This window comes from Leptosomus discolor, chromosome 2 (assembly GCF_034619465.1).
Source record: "Leptosomus discolor isolate bLepDis1 chromosome 2, bLepDis1.hap2, whole genome shotgun sequence".
Classification (NCBI taxonomy): domain Eukaryota; kingdom Metazoa; phylum Chordata; class Aves; order Leptosomiformes; family Leptosomidae; genus Leptosomus; species Leptosomus discolor.
This window is the reverse complement of record NC_141392.1, coordinates 7,648,002-7,667,595: the sequence shown is the minus strand read 5'-3', so window position 1 is coordinate 7,667,595 and position 19,594 is coordinate 7,648,002. Positions and strand designations below refer to the sequence as shown.

The 19,594-nt window shown below is 36.0% G+C and overlaps 1 protein-coding gene across 1 annotated transcript in view; it reads right to left on the bottom strand.

Moving 5' to 3' along the window:
• Positions 1 to 19,594, bottom strand: part of LRPPRC (leucine rich pentatricopeptide repeat containing) — a 112,507-nt gene that overhangs the window by 53,956 nt on the left and 38,957 nt on the right. The window contains exons 12-22 of the mRNA XM_086482286.1: positions 19,286 to 19,391; positions 19,097 to 19,204; positions 13,122 to 13,240; positions 12,380 to 12,473; positions 9,153 to 9,222; positions 5,925 to 5,952; positions 3,579 to 3,636; positions 2,333 to 2,439; positions 2,043 to 2,120; positions 1,646 to 1,699; positions 822 to 935 (exon numbers count right to left, since the gene is read on the bottom strand). Coding sequence (XP_086338412.1) covers positions 822 to 935; positions 1,646 to 1,699; positions 2,043 to 2,120; positions 2,333 to 2,439; positions 3,579 to 3,636; positions 5,925 to 5,952; positions 9,153 to 9,222; positions 12,380 to 12,473; positions 13,122 to 13,240; positions 19,097 to 19,204; positions 19,286 to 19,391 — 936 coding nt within the window. The remainder of the gene's footprint in view (positions 1 to 821; positions 936 to 1,645; positions 1,700 to 2,042; positions 2,121 to 2,332; positions 2,440 to 3,578; positions 3,637 to 5,924; positions 5,953 to 9,152; positions 9,223 to 12,379; positions 12,474 to 13,121; positions 13,241 to 19,096; positions 19,205 to 19,285; positions 19,392 to 19,594) is intronic.

Here is a 19,594-nt window from a genome sequence, read left to right as displayed (position 1 = left end):
AACACATCACAAAACTACTTTCTAAAGAATGAGAACCTACTTAATGATCCCACAGAAAGCTTATTTTTTTTATACATTCCTATTCATACATTTGACCACTTTGAACTTACAATGGTGTTTGCTTCTAGTCGTATTTCATATGCAAAACTGTAGAGAGAGACAGCTGAGAATCACTTTCTAAATTGTATTCTTAGCAACAGAGAATATTGTGCTATATCATCTGCACAACTGTTACTGTTCCTATATATCCAGCTTTGTAGGCAGGATCATACTGAACAAGAAACTGAATAAAAGTGTGGTGATACCCCACAAATTACAGACACACGCTAAATGAATGTAAACTACAGCTGGACGCCTGCCGAATGAAGGCAAGAGACCCTTTATCTCAGAAGAGCTTTCCTCCTGCAGGAAAATGGAATTTCAATCCCTGCATTAACAACCTAGTAATATTTGAATTGCAAATGACTAGTGCATGTATCAGTTGCTTGACAATCTAGATATAAGAGACCGGAGCCATGGCTTGAAAGGACATTTGGCATGTATGATAAACCTATCACAGCTGTTACTATCATTCACTTTGCAGATTATTGTAAACAAACTTCAGCAACCCCAAAACATGCCATTCAAGGTGTTGCTGAAATTAGTTAACCTTTTGATTTAATTGCTTTTTGCACTTATGTTTGATTTATAAGCATCAAACCATGAAACCTGAAGCACTGCACTTGTCTTTGCTTAACTATGTCTTTCCATAATACAGTCATTTATGTCCCTTTAAAAATATAGCTATGTGTTTCCAATTATCTCTGCATTGCTTAAGATACCTCTTCTTCACAAAGAGCATGTATGAGTTGTTTCAAGACATCTGTAATAGGCTGGTTTTCAGCTTTTCGCTTTTCCAGTTTCTTCTCCAAAGCAGACACGTCAGATTTAGCACTCTAAATGGAGGCAACAGAAAGAATGTCAATTGCAAAAACACCCTTCCCTGAACAACTTGTCGGATCACTTTAATAAAAGACAGACAAAATAATCCTCTTCTTTCATACTCTAAGAAAATTTTTAATCATTTAAGGTGCTTTTATCTGTTTAAATAGTACAGACTAATTGAAGATTTGAGTCAGAATACAGTAAAAAAAGCATTAAGTAGCATATCTACAAAGGTCAACATTACTATTTCTCTCGCACTCAGTTCTTTGTGTTCAGGGAAGTAAGGAAAAGAAGCCCGTTTCTTTTTCCATCTCCACTCTGCTCAGATCAGAGATGTAAAGACTTGACACTCCACCATTAGAAGCAGTATGGATTTATATGGTTCCTGCCACTCAAGTGGATCACTGTAATTTACAAGCATGAATTATGCCTCACACCACCACTGTTAACTAACTAGAACTTTCAGAAAAATATTTACCGGACAGAGAAACTGAGGCATGAAACCTCAGCCAACTCCAAGGTCAAGTATTAGATCAATGTGAAAATCTCGATAGCCTTTAGTCCTGCTTTGGAAAATAACCTCTGAACTTCAAATGGTAGATTTAAATAACGTTAATATACTACCACGATCAGAAAGCTAGTGATTACACTTCCATCTAAAGCCCATATCCAAACATCATTATTACAGTGAGAACAAGCATAGCTATGTGAATTTACTTACTTCTGGAATGTCGTCTGTAGACAGGGATTTTTTATGAGACAGTAACCTTGCATCCTAAAATGTAGTAAGACAAAGATATCACTAATCCCCACCACGGAAGTTCAATCTCTAAGTAAGCATATGATACTTAAAAATGTTCAAGTTACTTATATAATTGCAATGTTAAAAAGGCTGTATTCTGCAGCAATATTACACCCCCTTGAAAAAGCACTTATTAAATGTATCCCTTTCGCACATGAAACGAAACCAGCTTCAACAGTGAAATATCATGGAAAGGTTAAAAGGCTTACATATAATCACTGCATAAAGATATTTGTTTTGCAAAGGAGAATACATTCACAGAGTACAGATACTCCATTTTTTTTAGCTTCAAAGTAATTGCTATAGAACCACAGACCTTAATTAATTCAGGAACTTGAGAGGAGTCCAGCAGTCTGCAAATGCCGCTGCAGTGGGTTGTAGGGATAACTATATTCTGTACCAAGAGGTGGGGAAAAAATTATATGAGTTTTGAAACACAACCAAACTGAAATTTGTCTAACAGAAATTATCTCAGACGTAATTCAAGTCTCCAGCTCTTGCATGTCATTGAGAAGTGGTCTGGTTGTACTTAAAAGCAGCAATTTCAAATCTAATAGATACATGTCAGGCAGGACAGGCATTATGTAGCAAAAAATGAAATGGTACCATCTTCTTCAGCTGATGGAAGTATTGTCTCAAACGCTCCTCCTTGGCCTGTACCTCTGAGTCACTCATGCTGTCAATCAAGTGATAAAGAAAATAGCCAACAGCTTCTGTGGAAAAAAACAAGAGAAAGCATTCCACTAAAATTACCGAGACTGTCATGTTATCAAGATTAATTTATAAGAAATCATTTTGGTGTGAGATGTCACCCTGATGAGAGGCTCTGAAATGGCAACAATGATCACTGAGGCATAGAGATTATGTGGTTTGGGAGCACATATCTAACTGGTGAGTGAAAGGAATATTAATTATTTTCAGACCTAGTGACAGCTTTTCAGTACAGAATCTTACTTCAATCTATTTTTTCCACTACTGTGTGACAGAAGTGGTACTGCCCAAGGCCTTCCCCCCCTTTCCTGCCCGCCACCCCAAATAGTTGCCACAAATATTTTGTCATTGCTCAAAAGAAAAAACAGATTTCTTAACACTTTGCATATTTATTCTGTACATTTTACCCATTATATACCATTACCAAGCTACATCAGGTATTGTAATATTAATATAAAAGCATTAAAAATATTTTAACTGACTAATACTGAAGAAGTTGCCTATTAGCCAATGAAAATCAAGATTTACAGATTTTAGCAAATAGTGCTAAGTTTCTTATCTATGCAAGTGTAAAAATATACAGGGTCCTGTAGCCGAGAACAGGAAGAGCGTCAATTACTGTCTTCTCAAAGGTTAGCTTTCCTCATATCCCCTTGTCCCTCCAGCCCCACAAAGGAAAAAAAAAAAAACACCCTGTTTTTTAAAAAACAGATTACACAAAAAAAAGTATACTTATTTCAAAGTAAAAATTTTGGCATGTTAAGTACCATTTTGCTTCACAAAATCAGAACAGCTCCTAAAGGTAAAACTAGGTTGAACGACTGCCTTTTTTTTTTTTTTTTTTTTTTTTTTTTAAGTATTTAAGCACTGATACTGTGTTCATTTTAAATCTCTGTTTTGGTCAATAAATTCAGAAAAATAAATTGTTATCAGCAAGATTTGTTTATAATTCTAAAAAAAGATCCTGCGGATCTCACAAAATATGCCCTGATTATTCGAATCAGGGTTTTACCCAACATGTTTTCAAATTTCACTTTCAAAAAGAAGCAATCAGTGTTTACTGTTGTAATCCCTCAAACCCATCATTACACAGAAGAACGGATTTGTGGATAAGTTACAATCATAGAAATTGAAACTCTACCAGTTGGTCCTGGAGGCGTCAGGCAATAACGTTCATCCTTGTACAACAGTTCTGTTATCTGGTAAGACAGAATAATCGTACATTGCAGCCAAAAGAAGCAAGCAAGGACAAATAGTATGTGAAATTGAATTCTCAAAATAATAAAGCATTTCTCTGTTAAAGTATTGTTCTTTACCACATCATAGTAATTCCCTAAGAAATACAAAGAAGTTTTTTTGTAAATAATATGTTTTTCTTGAAAAAAATATTGCACACAGAAATGCTTTCTGAGATATGGCAGTAAGACAGACACTCTAATATTCTGTTTATGTATTATTCTACAGAAAGTTAGCTATTGTAAGACATTGCTTCAAGCAAATATTAACCAGTGTGACTCCTGGAGATACTACAATTATGTTCCAATTTACCAAAAGGCTGAAATTTGCCATAAAGCTTTTTTTTTTTTTGAAAGAAACAAATATATAAAGAAAAGACGAACACAATTTATCATGCTCTGATAGATTTAAGGTAACTAGTACAGCTGTTGTAAAGAAGTGCAATTTTGAATGACAAAATATGCGTCCATAAAATTTAATTGCCTTTGACTAAATTTAACACACATTCCATCATCTAGTCCAAACTGAAGGAATACATAGATTTTACTTCATCAGAGGAAAAGCAGCATTTACTCATCCTACCTGCAAACACTTTAACCTAAACTACATCACTTTAAAAATCCATTTGACTGTTTCTAAGGAAATTACATCATCTTTAGTTAAAAACTGAGATTTTAAGTATTTCAAGAATTTTGCTTTATCTGCCGTCATTCTGGAACGCAATCCTAAAGAAGTTAAGAGTGAAACACACTCCCACTGTCCAAGTGCTGTGTTTTAAGTAATGACAAAAGAAAAGGAACCCTCACTTTCAATTGCTAATGAAAATGGATAAAACAAAGCCAGAAAATACCTAATGTGCAATGGAATACTGTTATCTGTCATTTCTCATTCCACCAACACCACGGACACTGTGTACAGGTACACTACAGCTTTCTTCTGCCCTTTTGCCCTCATCCTGCTATGACAAATCAACACGCAGAAGAACGTACAACTACAATAAAACCCAAGAAAGTCACGGTAACACGGTTCTTCTGAATCAAAACTCAGAATACCAAAAAGGATGGATTACAGGAAAAAAAAAAGTGTGATATTATTTCTAATGCTAGGTATCTATTTACTTCCCAAGCTGGCATTTCTTATTCTAGAAGGTTAATACACATATTTACTCATAAACTTGACGAAGACAACAACATTTATCTTTCATTGTGGAGAACAGCAGAAGTAACTCTAGAAAGTACTTCACGTGCAAACCACCATTACTTCAGTCCTCCGACTGTCCTTCAAAATTAATTTCATAGCAGGAGTAAGAAATCCCCTTTTTTTCCTCACCCCACCCTCCCTTTTTGTTTTTTCAATGCAAAAAAGGACGGACAGAGGCAGAGGACAAAAACATCCTCTCGCCATAATCTTCACGTCAAAAAAAAATGGTAGTAAAACACAAAAATCCCTGCACCTCACAAGCTGCACCTGATTTATAGAAATCTTTAATCAGTGACTTTCCAAATTACAATTGCCATTTCATTCCAAGATTTCTTTGCAAAAATCTAAACTATACTGCAAGCCATGTACTAGTTTACCAGTCAGCAGGCACAGTACCAAATTAAAAAAAGACAAAGCACAGTGCATCGCTTCACAAATTCTGTAACTACATCCCAGGCAGCACCTGCAACATCTCCTCTATTCTAGTGCTCCACAAAATTTATTGTCCAAGCTATATAGCAGTGTCTTTCTAATGTAGCCCAAACCAGGGAGGGCAAGATGACCAGTCATTTCCCCTTGATTTCATCCAGGTGATTTCTTTTATCTGGCTTTGCCTTCAGCTATATGACAGAAACTTGAAAATTCTAAGTGTGCCTTATTATTTTATTAGTACTAGTGTGGGGAGAGGAAGACAGCTCAAGGAAGGCAGGAAAGAGAATTAAACAGTGTCAGACTGCACAACCATGGCAGACTTTGTTCCAGAAGCTACAGCTATGCACTACCTTCAGCTATAACAACATTGATCTAGAAACCACAGTAGCGTAAGCTGCACTACACGGTAACACCCCATTTGATTTTTCACAACTACACTTCACTGCCAATTTGAAAACTCAATTTCATACAGTTGTACAATCTGCACTGGCAAAAGTCTTGCTCAAATTAATCGGGTCTACAATTACTGGGCTCAGAATTCAGATTTACAGTAATGCATCATAAACATGCAGTGCCTGAAGAACTTGATTTTATTTACAGCATTATTATCTCCACTTACCTTGCTCCAAAGATGTACATCATCTGAGCTGAAGAGGGCAGCAAAGGATAACAAATTGAAATCAACAAAATGATTTTACTCATATATCTTTTTTCTTTAAAAAAAACCCACAGGTCATTAACACTGACGATTTTATTAAATTATTTAAATAAAATTAAAATACAATAATACCACATATTGTTTAAACCAGCATTGTACAGAGTAAGTATTGTAGTTTTTACTAGACGTGTATATGGCTATAGTTTCTGCTAAATAACTTAAAATAATGCAGCAATACAAACAGATAACTAAGACTATGAAGAACATACTCTAGTTTTATTTTTGGTTCAATCTCCTAACATGTCCTAATAGTACTTTTTTATTTTCGTTCTATTTAGACTTTCAAGAAAATAAACTTCACTCAAACAACTCGCACTTTACATAGCAAACACTTGGTATGTAGAATTTGCTAAAGAAAAGATCTAGACTCCTGTGCATTAAAATTAGATTTTTAGTATCAACAGGTAACTACAGGCAGCTATAAATGCATTTATACCATGCAAAAAAGAAAATAATCAAATCTCTTAAGGTACAATTTTTATTATAGTCAGATAAATTATATTTAAAAAAAAAAAAACAAACAGAAAACAAAACATAGAGGAACTCTAATTTCTCCCCTCATAGAACAGGACAGCACTTGATGGAGAGCACTTCTCTGTACATCCTCAGGTTACAACTAAAGAGCAAATGATAGCCAGTTAACTAAAGTATAAAAACCCCCAACATATTAAAATGGTAACCAGTTCACTGAAGTGTAAAAAAAATGACATATTCCTGTAATTTAGAACATCAAAATTTGTGCTAGAGGCCATAACTTTTCGACAATTATAAAGAAGCATTAACCTAGACAAGGCTAAGAGAACAAAAACTCGTGACCTTATTTTATCTTCCTATAATTCTCATAAGGGGAAAATAAGATGCCAGTCTGAACAGCTGCATAGAAACTTGAAAGCATTCATAGAAGTTTAGGATTTTATTTAGGGGTTCAAGCCTATGAAACATTCTTTTTGTGCAACTGCCACTTGTATTTGAAAACGAGTCGAATGCAGGTCCACATGGGGCGGGGGAAATGCTATCTGTGAGGTTAGTTAAGCTTTCCTGGGTGAACTCGCTCCACCATTGACAGCACGACAATGCACTGCAGATATCAAATGCATCAATTTCCTAAAGTACTTGACTCTGAAATAGTAATGGTACATCAGGCAGATAGAATGGGAATACTTCGAAGCAGTTACTAGAGAAGAGCAGCTTCCACCGAAGTCCATAAACTCGTCTGCCACAGACATTGTTCATGTGTCCCTGGAGTCCACACCCTGTACTTTTGTACGCCAGTCCTAAATTCCGCTCATTTGAACATCTGAGACCTCCATTTAGTCATAGAATTTTGCTGCAGTCTTCACAAAAGGTACAAATACTCTTTTCTTCTACCCTATCATACCCTCAAGCTTCATTTTCAGGCTGTTCTAGCCGTTAAGTTTAAAACGGAAAAGCAAACATGAATGGGCATGCTTTCAGAAACAATGCAAGGGTGAAATTTGGGTACAGCAAACCTTGTACATAGCTTCTGAAGCCAGGTAGCAATTAAGGCAAACAAAAGAGATTAATATTAAAGAAATAAAAAAAAAAACCCTATGCCACACTTACAAGCGGCAAGGAAAGAGGGAAACAGTAATTTGGAAAAAAAACCCCAACCAACCAAACCACAACCCCCCTCAACCTTAATCCCCCTCAGAATTCGGAGGTTTTAGCCCGAATGTCCGATAACAATTGGAATCACAACAGTAGGAACTTCCACCACTGAGGAGAGTAACTGTTTCACTCGAGGACAGTATGATCCTTCAGCAGCTAGTTTTCACAATACAAGTTGACAACGTTTTAAAGATACTTTAAATCACATTCTGAACACTGCACAACCCTCCAGTGGTAGGGGTATTTCATGCTAGTGTTGGTCCTGTGTGGTAAACATTAGCATGGCTTGCTTTCTAGTGCAAGTCTACTTTAACTGAATATTTATGTACACTTATAAAGAGAAAATCTGTTTCAAAAATCTGTTACTATAATACATCTGAAAAGGATGATTCTGGGGCTGACTATTAAAAGGAATAGTAAAATACCCCTATTGAATCTAAAACATTATTTCAGTTATCCCTTGGATTTCAAGGTCAGCTAGGGCCTAGTTAACAAACCCAATTTGAACACTGGTTTGCTTTTTCTCCTCCTTTTCCCATGGTAAAGAAGGATCAGCTAGACAGAATTGCAATTTAATAGAAAACTATTTTGGTCATATTCACCTGGTGTGTTTCACCAACATCCAACTTAAATATAATTATATCTCATAGCCATTACAAAATTTTAGAAAATTACTGTGGTCCCGAGTAATATTATGCAGTGACCACTCTGGTACCCAGTGGCATAGGTGTTCTGCAAGAAAACCCCAAGGCCTCATTCACAGTCCTAAATGTTTGACTGGGGCAAACAGTGAATGATAGAAATGCTTGTTAATTCACATATACTTGCATAAGCTTAAGACAACTCTGCAAGTTAGCAAGGAAGGTCCTGGCAAAACAAGACCACATGGCTGTGAATACAAAGACATGGCAATGTGGCACAATACCAGGTGTTAAATGTGAGCATCTGGGAGTCATATTAACCCAGAGGGCACAGAAAGCTGTCAGGTGTGGTAGAATATGCCTGGCCTGGTATTTCATCTTCATTAAGCACCCATTTACTTTAATGGTTAATAGTGATAATCTTTAGGGAAATATTACATTAGCATAGCAGTTCATTAACAAAAAAAGTGAATAAAGGTAAAACCCCAAACGTTTACTATTCTGAGAAGTTTATATACTGTCAAACCCCACAGACCAAACAAAACCAGTGAAGTTCTTTTAAATCAGATATATAGATAGATAGATATAGAGAGAAATACAGATATAGATATATATCACACCTCAAACATAGGCTTATACGTAGCACAGGCAAGGAAACCAGGGAGAGCAGAGAGGAATGAAGATAGCCCTCAGATCCACTACACCTGGAACCCTACTTAGAAATTTTCAAACATGGAAGTGGGAGGTGGGGGGAAGACTGCACAGACTTGTGCTCAACAAGACAAAAAGGTGAGGGACCTTTGCTACAGAGGGGAAAAGAAAAAAAAAGAAAAAAGAGGTATTCATATAGCAACCTTACCTTTTAAAACCCCAAACGAGGCTGTTTCTAAACTGACGAATATCAACAGGAGGTGTGCTTGCTGAAGACACTGTGAATGAAAGAAATGTTTCTAAATAGCCATTGTAAAAAAATCCCTGAACTGCACCAAGTCAGGAGGTCATGTAAATATGGTGTCATTAGAAGAACTATTTTGTTAGTTTACTAAATGCTGACAAACATTTGTAAATCAAAACTTAAAATACCCAGTCCTGGTTTTATGAGCTCTAGATCTGCTCCATTTCAAAACGGATCAAGTATCCCAAAAGAGAGATTTTTTTCCCTCATCATTGCCTTGAATGTCAATAGTTAATATATTAGTCTTTTATATGAATTAGTAACAGGAGTAAGCATCTAATCTGTAAAAAGGTGCAAGACCAAAGAAAATATAATGTTCCAAAAAGCAAAACAAAACCCAAACAATCCTAGTCAAGAAAACTTGAGATATTAGCACTGGAACAAAAAGAGATCCAAAGGCAAATGGTTTGCTAATTGTTTCAGACTGAACACCTGCAATTCTGCCTTCTATGCTTTTAATTAAAAAAAAAAAAAAAACCAAAACAAGAAAAAACAAACCACACAAAAAAACCCCAAACCAATTACACTTTCTTAGGTGTTTGCTTCTGCCAGCGCAAACTGCCTGACAAGAAAGAAAAAGTAGTTCCATCTAAAGTGCTATCCACCGAATTAAGTTAAACATTAGGGAGAAAAAAAAAAAGAGAAAATACACCATTCTAAACGTTGATATTTACGATATTGGTTGAACACAAAGGAAACTGTAAAATTACTTATAATTAGATGTCCCTGAGATGCCATTTACAATTATGCCCTATATCCTTATCTTTACATCATTTCTTGGCTAGATATTCCAAACCTTTCTACCACCTTCCTCATTCCAGCACCATAGTCCAGCAAAGTAAAAAAAAACAAAACAGTAGTAGATGCATTTAAGTGTTGCATGAAGTTATTATCATCTGACTTCACTATCACAACAGAATTAACCCCTGTAAAAACCTGAATGCACTGGGCCCTTAAAGCAAGGGCTGCAATATGGTACATGGTAGAAGAGAAGTGAAATAAAAACACCAGCTCTACAGGAACCTGGGAAATAAAAGGCAGGAGTAACATGTTAAAACCACTTCTTAGTCTACTCCAGGCATTTAGAAAATTAAAAGTTTTTAAATGTGGAAGCGTTTATTTTAGTTTTGAATTCTCAGGTAAAGTTGGTTTCAAGAAATCCTCAATACAAATCCTCCTGCCAGTGGTATATTAAACTTTTTGCTCACAAAAAGACGAGCAGAAAAGCATCTTAGTATGCTCAACTGCTGCTGACAATCGGCAACCTGGTTTCCTTAGCAACAAACAAGTCTGAGAAAATCAAGGGGCTGACAATGAAGTGGAATGGAACGGCATGATAAAGGGAAAAAGCGGCTCTCATGTACACTGCCTTAGGCACCCAGATTCCTCAGCTGATGCTTCGTAGTTTTCATCTTGTCAGTAGCAGAAATCTATACATTATAAGGCATGAGAAGCTGAATCAATACACCTAGATAGCAACCAGCATTAATAACTAACCTTCGCCTCCCCCAGCTACGCTGATGAGACAATCTTGAACTATTTTCCATACTGCATCTATTTTTCCCCTCTCTGTAATACTGCAAAAGGAGCCAAGTCAAAAAAAAAAAAAATATCAGCTGTTTAATATCTGTGCCTTATCATTACATAGGTGCTAATTAGATTTACTAGCATTCATTTCAGCTTGGTAAACTATTTACGGGAGTACCTTCCTTTAAAGCTCAAGTTCAAAAGAAATTTTGTATGTCTCCATGAATTATTAACCCTAGTCTTTGTAAACAGAAATACCACTACAAGATTTGAATTCAACACACGGACAACACCTAAATAATACACTATACGAGACTAATTTCATGACAGTAAGACAGAAAGTAGCCTACTATATGTGCCTGTATCACACTTTTGATATCATACCCATTTACTATATACTAGGTATACACATATTTGTCCCTTATAACACATTAAAACTTGACTATTTCAGTTAACCAAAATGAGTGTGCAGGGGTGGGTCTACTTTTTCACATAGGCACCAGAAGAAATTTCATTGCTCCTAATAAATACTTATCTTTTTAAAAAAAATCTCAAAGTTATTTTAGGTACTTCATTTTTCATGGTTAATTTTTTTTTTAAAATAAAAATAAAAAAAATAATGCCTGAAGGTAAAGTGAATCTTAAGATTCACTATTGGTAAATCTCCAATAAAAAAATTAAATCACTGATTAGTAACTACTTATTTTCTCATTTTCAACACAACAGCTTTCCAGGGTCATGGTGTATAGTTAATGACAACTGCAGCAAATTAAGCTTTCCACTGAACCTTGGACATATAACTTGTTTAAAAGAAAAAAAGGAGATCTTTCTGTATTAAATTTAGTCCAAATGTAGGTGTTTTATTACTGTCTCAGTATACTAGGCAAGTAAAACCTGTATTTGTTTTAAATTTTGAAGAGAAACTTATATTCCTACTTAATTAAGCAAGTCATCCCATCCCATGCATCCAATGACATATATTAACATTTGCAAGCACTAAGCATCAGAACAGTCTTGGGAAAAAACTCTTAAGTCGTCATTAATTCATGCTGTTACACCTCCACCACCTAATTAGCCCATCAAATTTATACATATAACTTCCATGACCAACAGAGCAGCGGAGCACCCTCAGGTTAATGTCAGTACCAACCAGTTCTTTAAAGCCGGTTCTTTCACTAACGATTCCGTAGTACTTCAGAGCCATATTGTCAAGACTAGCATCCTGTTATAACTGATGCTGCAAACAAAAACAAAACCCTGCACCAACAACTTAACAGTCATTGTGCAAAGCAAATTGTTTCCTTAAGCCCTCTAAGTACAAGAGGATCATAATTCTATCACAATCAGCAAACCTGTGATTTGTAAACATCTTATATGTACAACTTATGGCCAGATTCAACACTAAAAAAAGAATTTAACCATCATACATTGTCCAGAATTGGGAGTTTCAAACACTCTGACATCTCATCGTAGGGGAGCTCACATAATAAAAGCTTTGCTTAAGTTTCCCATGTAACTTTAAACCTCATATATTAATCTCTTCGCCTACAACCAATCACACTACCACCAAGGACGCAATAATGTTCAACACAAAAAATACTTACACAGAGAAAGAACGTTGTTCAGTCTCCCATGGGTTGCTTCGTATCTTATTTCTGCTACAGAGAATCCAACAGTTTCAAACAAGCAGTCATTTTTCTAGGGATAAAGCAATCAATCATTGGAAGCAAACAGAGAGAAGACTTCTGATACATATTTTTTAAATACTTCCTTTCCAAATGACAGTGGCATTCCTGTACTGATAGCTGTTGAGAATACAGAAGCTGCTCTACAGAAGTCTATGTGGCTAGTCAGGTAAGGTGCTACTGACCAAGCATTATCCAGCTTTTGTAGTGAGATCAATTGCAAGAGACAAAGTTACCAAAGGCAGAAAAAGTGGGACAGTTAAACTTAGTCTGCAACTCTGAATTCTTCAGCAAGTGAAAAAAAAAAAAAAAAGAATCACCAGAAACAAATGTAATACTTCTAATCCCCAGTAAAAAAAAAAATAAATAAGGACATAATTCATTTATCTAGTTTTCCACTTGAGGAAACAGAAAGATAGTAAGTCTTTAGCAAAAATATTTTGGTTAGCTCTGAAAAGGAGAAAGAAAAGCAGCATGAGAAAGACACAGTAAACAAACCATTAGTGCAACAACTCTTTCAAAAGTCATCTAAATATTCAGAACAGGCTTCACCGTACCAAGTTCATGTTTAGAGCACGACTGGGATCTAAAGCCTTCACAGAGGACATGTAAAAATAAGCCATGTAATACTCATTTTTATGAATTCTGAATGTAAACTCACCTTCAGCTGGGCACGGGCACTTTCACTATCAGCGAAGTTTTTAAAAACATAGTCTGTGTATGTTTCTGCATCAAGTTCCACCCCCAACTCGTGCATCACTTTGAGGACCTCAAAGACACCTATCAAGGCAAAATTTGTAAGGCTAAGCTAAAATGAAAGCTTGAGACTCAACATTTAAAAATAAATATTGCTTTAAAAAGAAAAAATTACTTGTCTCAATTTCCCTCCTTGAAATTGCCATGCAAGAGCCTACATTTTTATTTTAGGTGTTAATAAAGTTCTTATTCATGAAACACAGTAAGTTTACTAAATCTCTTGTTCTGGGCTGTGCTATCAAAACCATGAAACTCTTGGCTCGTTTGGAAATTGCTAGTATACAAAGTCATTTTCTAATACAGTGAACACATGACAGTTACTCTTAGTGACGTTTCCAAAACACCTTTTGGAGCTATGTATCAAAATGTCTGCATTATTGTTCAAAAAACCCAAATTTGGTCTAAAGTATATAACCAAATTTAAGATACAAATATGTTCTTCAACATTTTAATACAGTCTTAACTTTTTTCCAGTATCCAACCCTGAACAACAAGGCAAGCTTTCAAGATCCGTCTCTAGATTTGTTTAAAACAAAAAACATTTTTGTAAGCAAATAGGTTGGTTATCGACACATCAGCTTCAAACTGGAACTTCTGAGAAAGGCTGGACCCTTCCAAGCCCCAGCAAAGCTACGTTATAACTTTTACAGGGTTCGAATCAATTCGCACAACTCGACTATACACTACTGCTGTAGATATGCATTTGAAGACAACAGATACTGAATCTAATAGGTCAGCAATCAGGAGTGTAGAGTTTTAGAGTATATGTCATGATTTTTAACTGCTCACACTCTTCTGATTTGCAGAAACTTCTCACAGTAACCCTAGCTAGCAAACTCTGAACCTCTGTCAAAATCAATACAGGTATTATCATTTTCTGCTGGTCTAAAAATGATTTGGCAGTTGCTGCAGGACACCAGTACCAAACAGCATATGTTTTTTTTCAACTTGCATTTCATAGTTATTACTTTAAAAATGTAAAGTTTCCCAAAGTCCCTGTCTTTGCCCTGGAGTGCCACCTATGGAAAAGTGACACTTCTATGAATATTTTATGCAGTGCACTATGGTGCAAATAATCAAATGTGAATTCCCTTTGAGCACTTGAAAATACATGCAGGCAAGTCACACTAGATTAAAGTCGCATCATCTGTTCGAGTTTGCCTTAAACAAAACTCTGATTTTGGCCCAGAATCTGCAAAAATATGAATAAAGAATTAATTACAGTAAGTCTTTCTTGATACCTTTCAAATTTTGACAGCTAGTTTCTATTTCATGTTTTCAATTTCCTAGAAAATACAGTAAGTCCTCCTACGCTGAAACCTTTTAAAAAATAACTGTATCTGCACCCCTAGAAAGGAGCTTGAAGACCAAAAACTAGATACCATAATGAATAAGGTGTGGTTAACTCAGGAGTTCTGAGTTCAAATTTGTATCTAGAACAGAGCAGAAAACAGGCTTCTTAAGCATCCCCATTCCCTAGGTCCCAAGTAGATACAGTTCATGAGTAGGAGAGGGCATGTATGAAGATGAGAACACCAGCACAAGTGAGATGCAGGCTAAGGAGGAATACCAGTAACCATACTGCACAGAGCCAAACTAATCGCAAACTTAAAAATGCTGCCACACGTTTCTTCATTTCCAAGGTGGCTGACATACAATTTTGGGGGGGAACAGAAGATTAACAAAAACCAACACAGAATCCTACAACTTTCCATACATCGTCTATCCCGCTGAGAGCAGAACTACTTTATCATCACATAAATATCTTCCACAATACAAAGTAATGAAACATTCCCACTTCAATTAAAATACTATAAAATCATCAAATACATGCATGATATAGGATTTGAGCATCATGTGGGTGGACTTTTAGAAATTCTTTGCTCCTCATATGGGAAAATATACTAACCTCTTCCCTCTCCCCAAACCAAAGAACAGACTAAGAGAGACAAAAGTGCAGTCATGCTTATCTAGAACACTGACCTCCCAAACTTTCTTGAGAACACGCCTCCAATTCCAATACACGGATATTTGTTTAGAAATTACATACATGTACTACTGTACTCCTATTATGCCCATTATAAAATATACACAAAAATCAAAAGTAAAAAAGGATGAAATAATTAATTTTTTTTTAATTAACAGCCCGCTCACACCGCCGTGGATTGTCTTTCACACCCCACTTTGGAGACCACTAATCCAGAAGACTGGGTGTGACAAAAACCCAGAGTAAAGTCTTCTGTCCATCTCCCGCCCTGATCAAGAACAGGTTTTTGAGATCTTGGGCTATGTAAGGATTGCAGGAGTTGAGTATCTAAAATCAAATAACAGACTGTAGAAAGAGGACAGAAATACGAAACAAAATACAAACTTCTGTCCTCCTTTTTGTCAATACTGGAAACAGTACTCAAATACCCCAACAGAACAGATTCCAGCCTCAAATCAGTATATCCAAGAACAAACACAGAAGAGATGGATTACAAGACAGTAATAATATTTCTGTGATAGAGCACAGCAACTTGCTGCTTTTTCAAGAAGCGCATTTCAGTCCACCTTTCATTTCATTTCCTCATTTTCTCACATTAAGTTCTGCCTTCTTCCTAACGCAGTCCCATCAGAACAAGGGGGATTTCTAAGGCAGTTAGGTACATGTGCATGGGCAGTAACATTAGGCTTTAAGCAGTTTCTTAAGGAAACCAAAAAAATAAAACTCCAGTTCAAAAAATGAGGTCGCATCCAGGAAAACAACATAACATTTAACGTATATTTGCTGTGCTGTTAATTTCAGATGCACTCAGAAAGAGTTCTTTGCCAGGAAAGTCTGTCTAAAAACACTATTTCTAGTAGTTACTTTGTGAAGTCACCACCCTTATTTCTCTCTGGACACAGACTCTTTCATTTCCCAAAGTAAGAACTGAATTACCATTCAATAACCATGCTTTGTGTATAAAACAACAGTTTAGTAGAAAACAAAAGCAAAATGCACAACTCTCTTAAAAACTGTCTTTACAAATAACATGATTATACAAAGACGAAGGCGAGCTATAAAACATTCAGTAACAAGCATAAGTCAAACTTTTCTGCTTATTTATACTAGGCCCTCCCGTTGTTAAGTGTATAATCTGATACAAGATGAATCTCAGTGCCAGTAACAGTTTCAGATCCACCAGATACTGATCTTTTAAACCCTGCAAGCATTTTCCATCCCTAAAAGCCTAACGGCATTTACTTAGACAAATTCTATGGAAATCAGTAATTATCAACTTATATAACAGATGCATATAAGAGCAAGAATGCCCTATCTGAAACTATTTGCCTTTGTGAATGACTGAAAAGAGCTGTTTGCTGTTTCAGAGAGGTTAAGCTCTCTACAGTGTATTTAAAAATGCCCTTGCTTAGTTTCATTCCTTTTAGCCACCACTTCACTGCTACTTTTCACGCGAACTCAATTCCATAATACAGAAGTTAGGGAATTTCCTTCGGTATCCAGTGTCAGCTTTTGTTATAATAAACACTAGATAAACGTATAATTAAATGCTGCTACTAGTTATGTCATTGTTTGGCTTGCACTACACATACCGATTCACACATTCGTAGCCTGCAGTACTAGAGAGGTTTCTGCGTTCTTTCGTGATTTAGTCCACTGTCTACATGCCTATCAGATTTTTAATACTTTTTCCTCAAAGTTTTTTTCCATTTTCAGCCTTACATACACCAAGATGCAAAATTACACACATTAGGTGGGGCATTACTACTCTGTAGAGAAAGGAATTATTCCTCATTTTTTGTACGAGATGTGATATAGTGCCTATCCGTACTTTTGTTCACACCGCTCTATTCTGTTTTGCTGTCAGAAAGCACATTCTGTTCATTTACTATCTGCTGTCACCTATAGGTTCTCAGTGCAGCATTATTTTTTGCTCTATTATTTCTATGAAACAATTTCAGGGTGGGCTTTTTTCCCCGTATTTCCTTTCCTTCAAGCGTATTGGTTGTATTTTTAGATAGTGGATCTCATTTATTCAATTCTTCATTATTAAATTTCAAAAAATGAGTGTGAGCTTACACATGGGAAAGAACATGATAACTTGTTTCACTGCAGGAAGAATAATTCCACTGATTCTTCACTGCAGAATAAATTGCTTAGTATCTTCTCACGTATTTTAAGAATTGCAAATCACTGACTTTTGCTGGAATGCCCACAAGAGTAACATTCCCACTTGACAACTTGAACTTGGAGACCAAGCATCAGGTTACAAAAACGTGGTTACAAAAGCACAGCATTATCATATAGCCACGCAGAAGTTTATGTATCCAATGCCTTTGCAGATAGAAACAGAAAGGCTCTCCAGAAAATAGCAAAGCAAGCCAGAATGGAGGGTTCCTTCACCAATTTTCTTCTCAATTCGCTTACACGACTTTCAGCAGGAACCACTAGCCAAAGCATAGTCCATTTCTACAGTAGGAGTCCAAATTAAGGCAACCTCTGATCTTGCCAAAGACCAAAAGAGATATAAAAACTTAAGTTTCTCTCAATGATCAGATATCGCTTCGCTTTTGGGAGCTAAGTCCAAATCTAAATATACTTCCAACGTCTCTTATAATTGTGTTAGTGAGGTGAAATTTTCCGCAGAGTAACAGAAAGTGTGTTTTTTCAGTAAGCAGCATCCAAGAGAAGTATGACGCTGATTTCAATTTACTTATTTTTGGCAACATTGTACTTAAAGTAAGTCACAAAGGACCCAACTAAAATAACGTTGCCAGACTTTTAAAATATCATAGAACTTTCAAGCATTTGAAAACCTGGGAGAAGATAAACTTGGGAAGTAGTCTAGCAGGAACAGAGCCTAAGGAGTTAATAAAAATTGAATATTGTTTTCACAAAGGCTTTTTGAAAAAGACTTGAGACATTTTTATAGCCAGAAACAATTAGGGAATACTTGTTTCAGCATTTCTTCCAAACTGGAATGTGACTGTATATTTAAGATAAAATTGCGATATGAACAGTCTGCTAAAAGCACTTTTTTTTTTGTTTGTGCATTTTGTTTGTCACCCAGTGTCACACTAACAACTCTGCATCTCATTCTAAAGCACATTATACTGTGAGATAAGATGAAAAAGACAGTTTTTTGTTTCCCCAAGGGGGAAGTACTTCTGTTAAAAGCATCTTTTTACGATACCATTCTTTCTGAATTACCAATAACGCAAACCAAAGAATTAGATACTGTACTCTAAAATTTAGTATTTGTTCAATTCTTATTCATATCCTGTAGACATCCCCATGTGTAACACGGGAAAGTATGCTAAATGCTTAAACCTACTTAAGAATCCTAAAGATTGAGCATTTCTGTCCTTCAATCAGTATGCTGTCAGGTCAGGCTCACACATTCAGCAATATAAGTTCTGCAGTTTTTATTATTGTAATGAAACTCAGGTTTGGCTTATCAGGCAGATAATAAGTAGTTGGCTTGAAAAAAGGATTGGGTTTGCAGTCCAGGAGAGCTATTACAACATAACCTTACTTTTAAATTCTTCTCTCAGATTCCAGTTTCTTCAAGAGTAAACTCCGTAAAAGGTAACAAGCAGCAAAAAGAACCAGTAGAAGGCAGAAAGAATGTGAAGAGTTGAAAAGACAATTAAACACTCTCTCACATCTTTCTAGGCGAAGGTTTAAATTTGTAGAACTGTACCATGATTACATAAGAACGGGGGTTTTAAAAAAAGTCTTTCTGAAGGAAAAACTGTTTGCAAGAAAGTAAGACACGCAGCAAGGTCTTTGGTTACTTTCAAGAGTCTGCTGAAGCTCACAGCAGCGTTTTAATAAAGACTTGTGCACCAGGTTCGCAATAAAGCTAGATGAGCATCTGTCAAGCAACTGACCTTTAAGATTCTTCTCTTTCTGGAACCCAACGAGCAGCGGCCAGGAATAGTGAGGTCTGAGGGGCAGGCCTTCCTCTTTCATCATCTTCATCACATCAATGGCCAAGGCTGAAAACATTCAGAAGATAATTAAACAGTGACCAAGTACTTTAACTAAGCATACGTAAAATAACTAAATAAGCAGAGTACCTGATCTGTTGGCCTCCAAAGCACAACGCAAAATAAACGGTAATGGCGCCGAGTGCATTTTTGCTTCTTTTAACTCATTACAAAATTGCAAAAGCTTTTTCGCAGGCTGCAAAGAATTTCAAAAATTAACTTAATATATTTCTCAAATTAAGAACATTAGATTTTTCTAACGTTTAGGAAAGGGGTATTACACATGTCAAACATGATCCCTTTGTGAATTTCAATTTACTATGCAAAGTGATATGAAATATTAATATCCTCCTTTTAATCTTTAAGAACCGTGCAAAAAAAATACACCATTTTCCATCT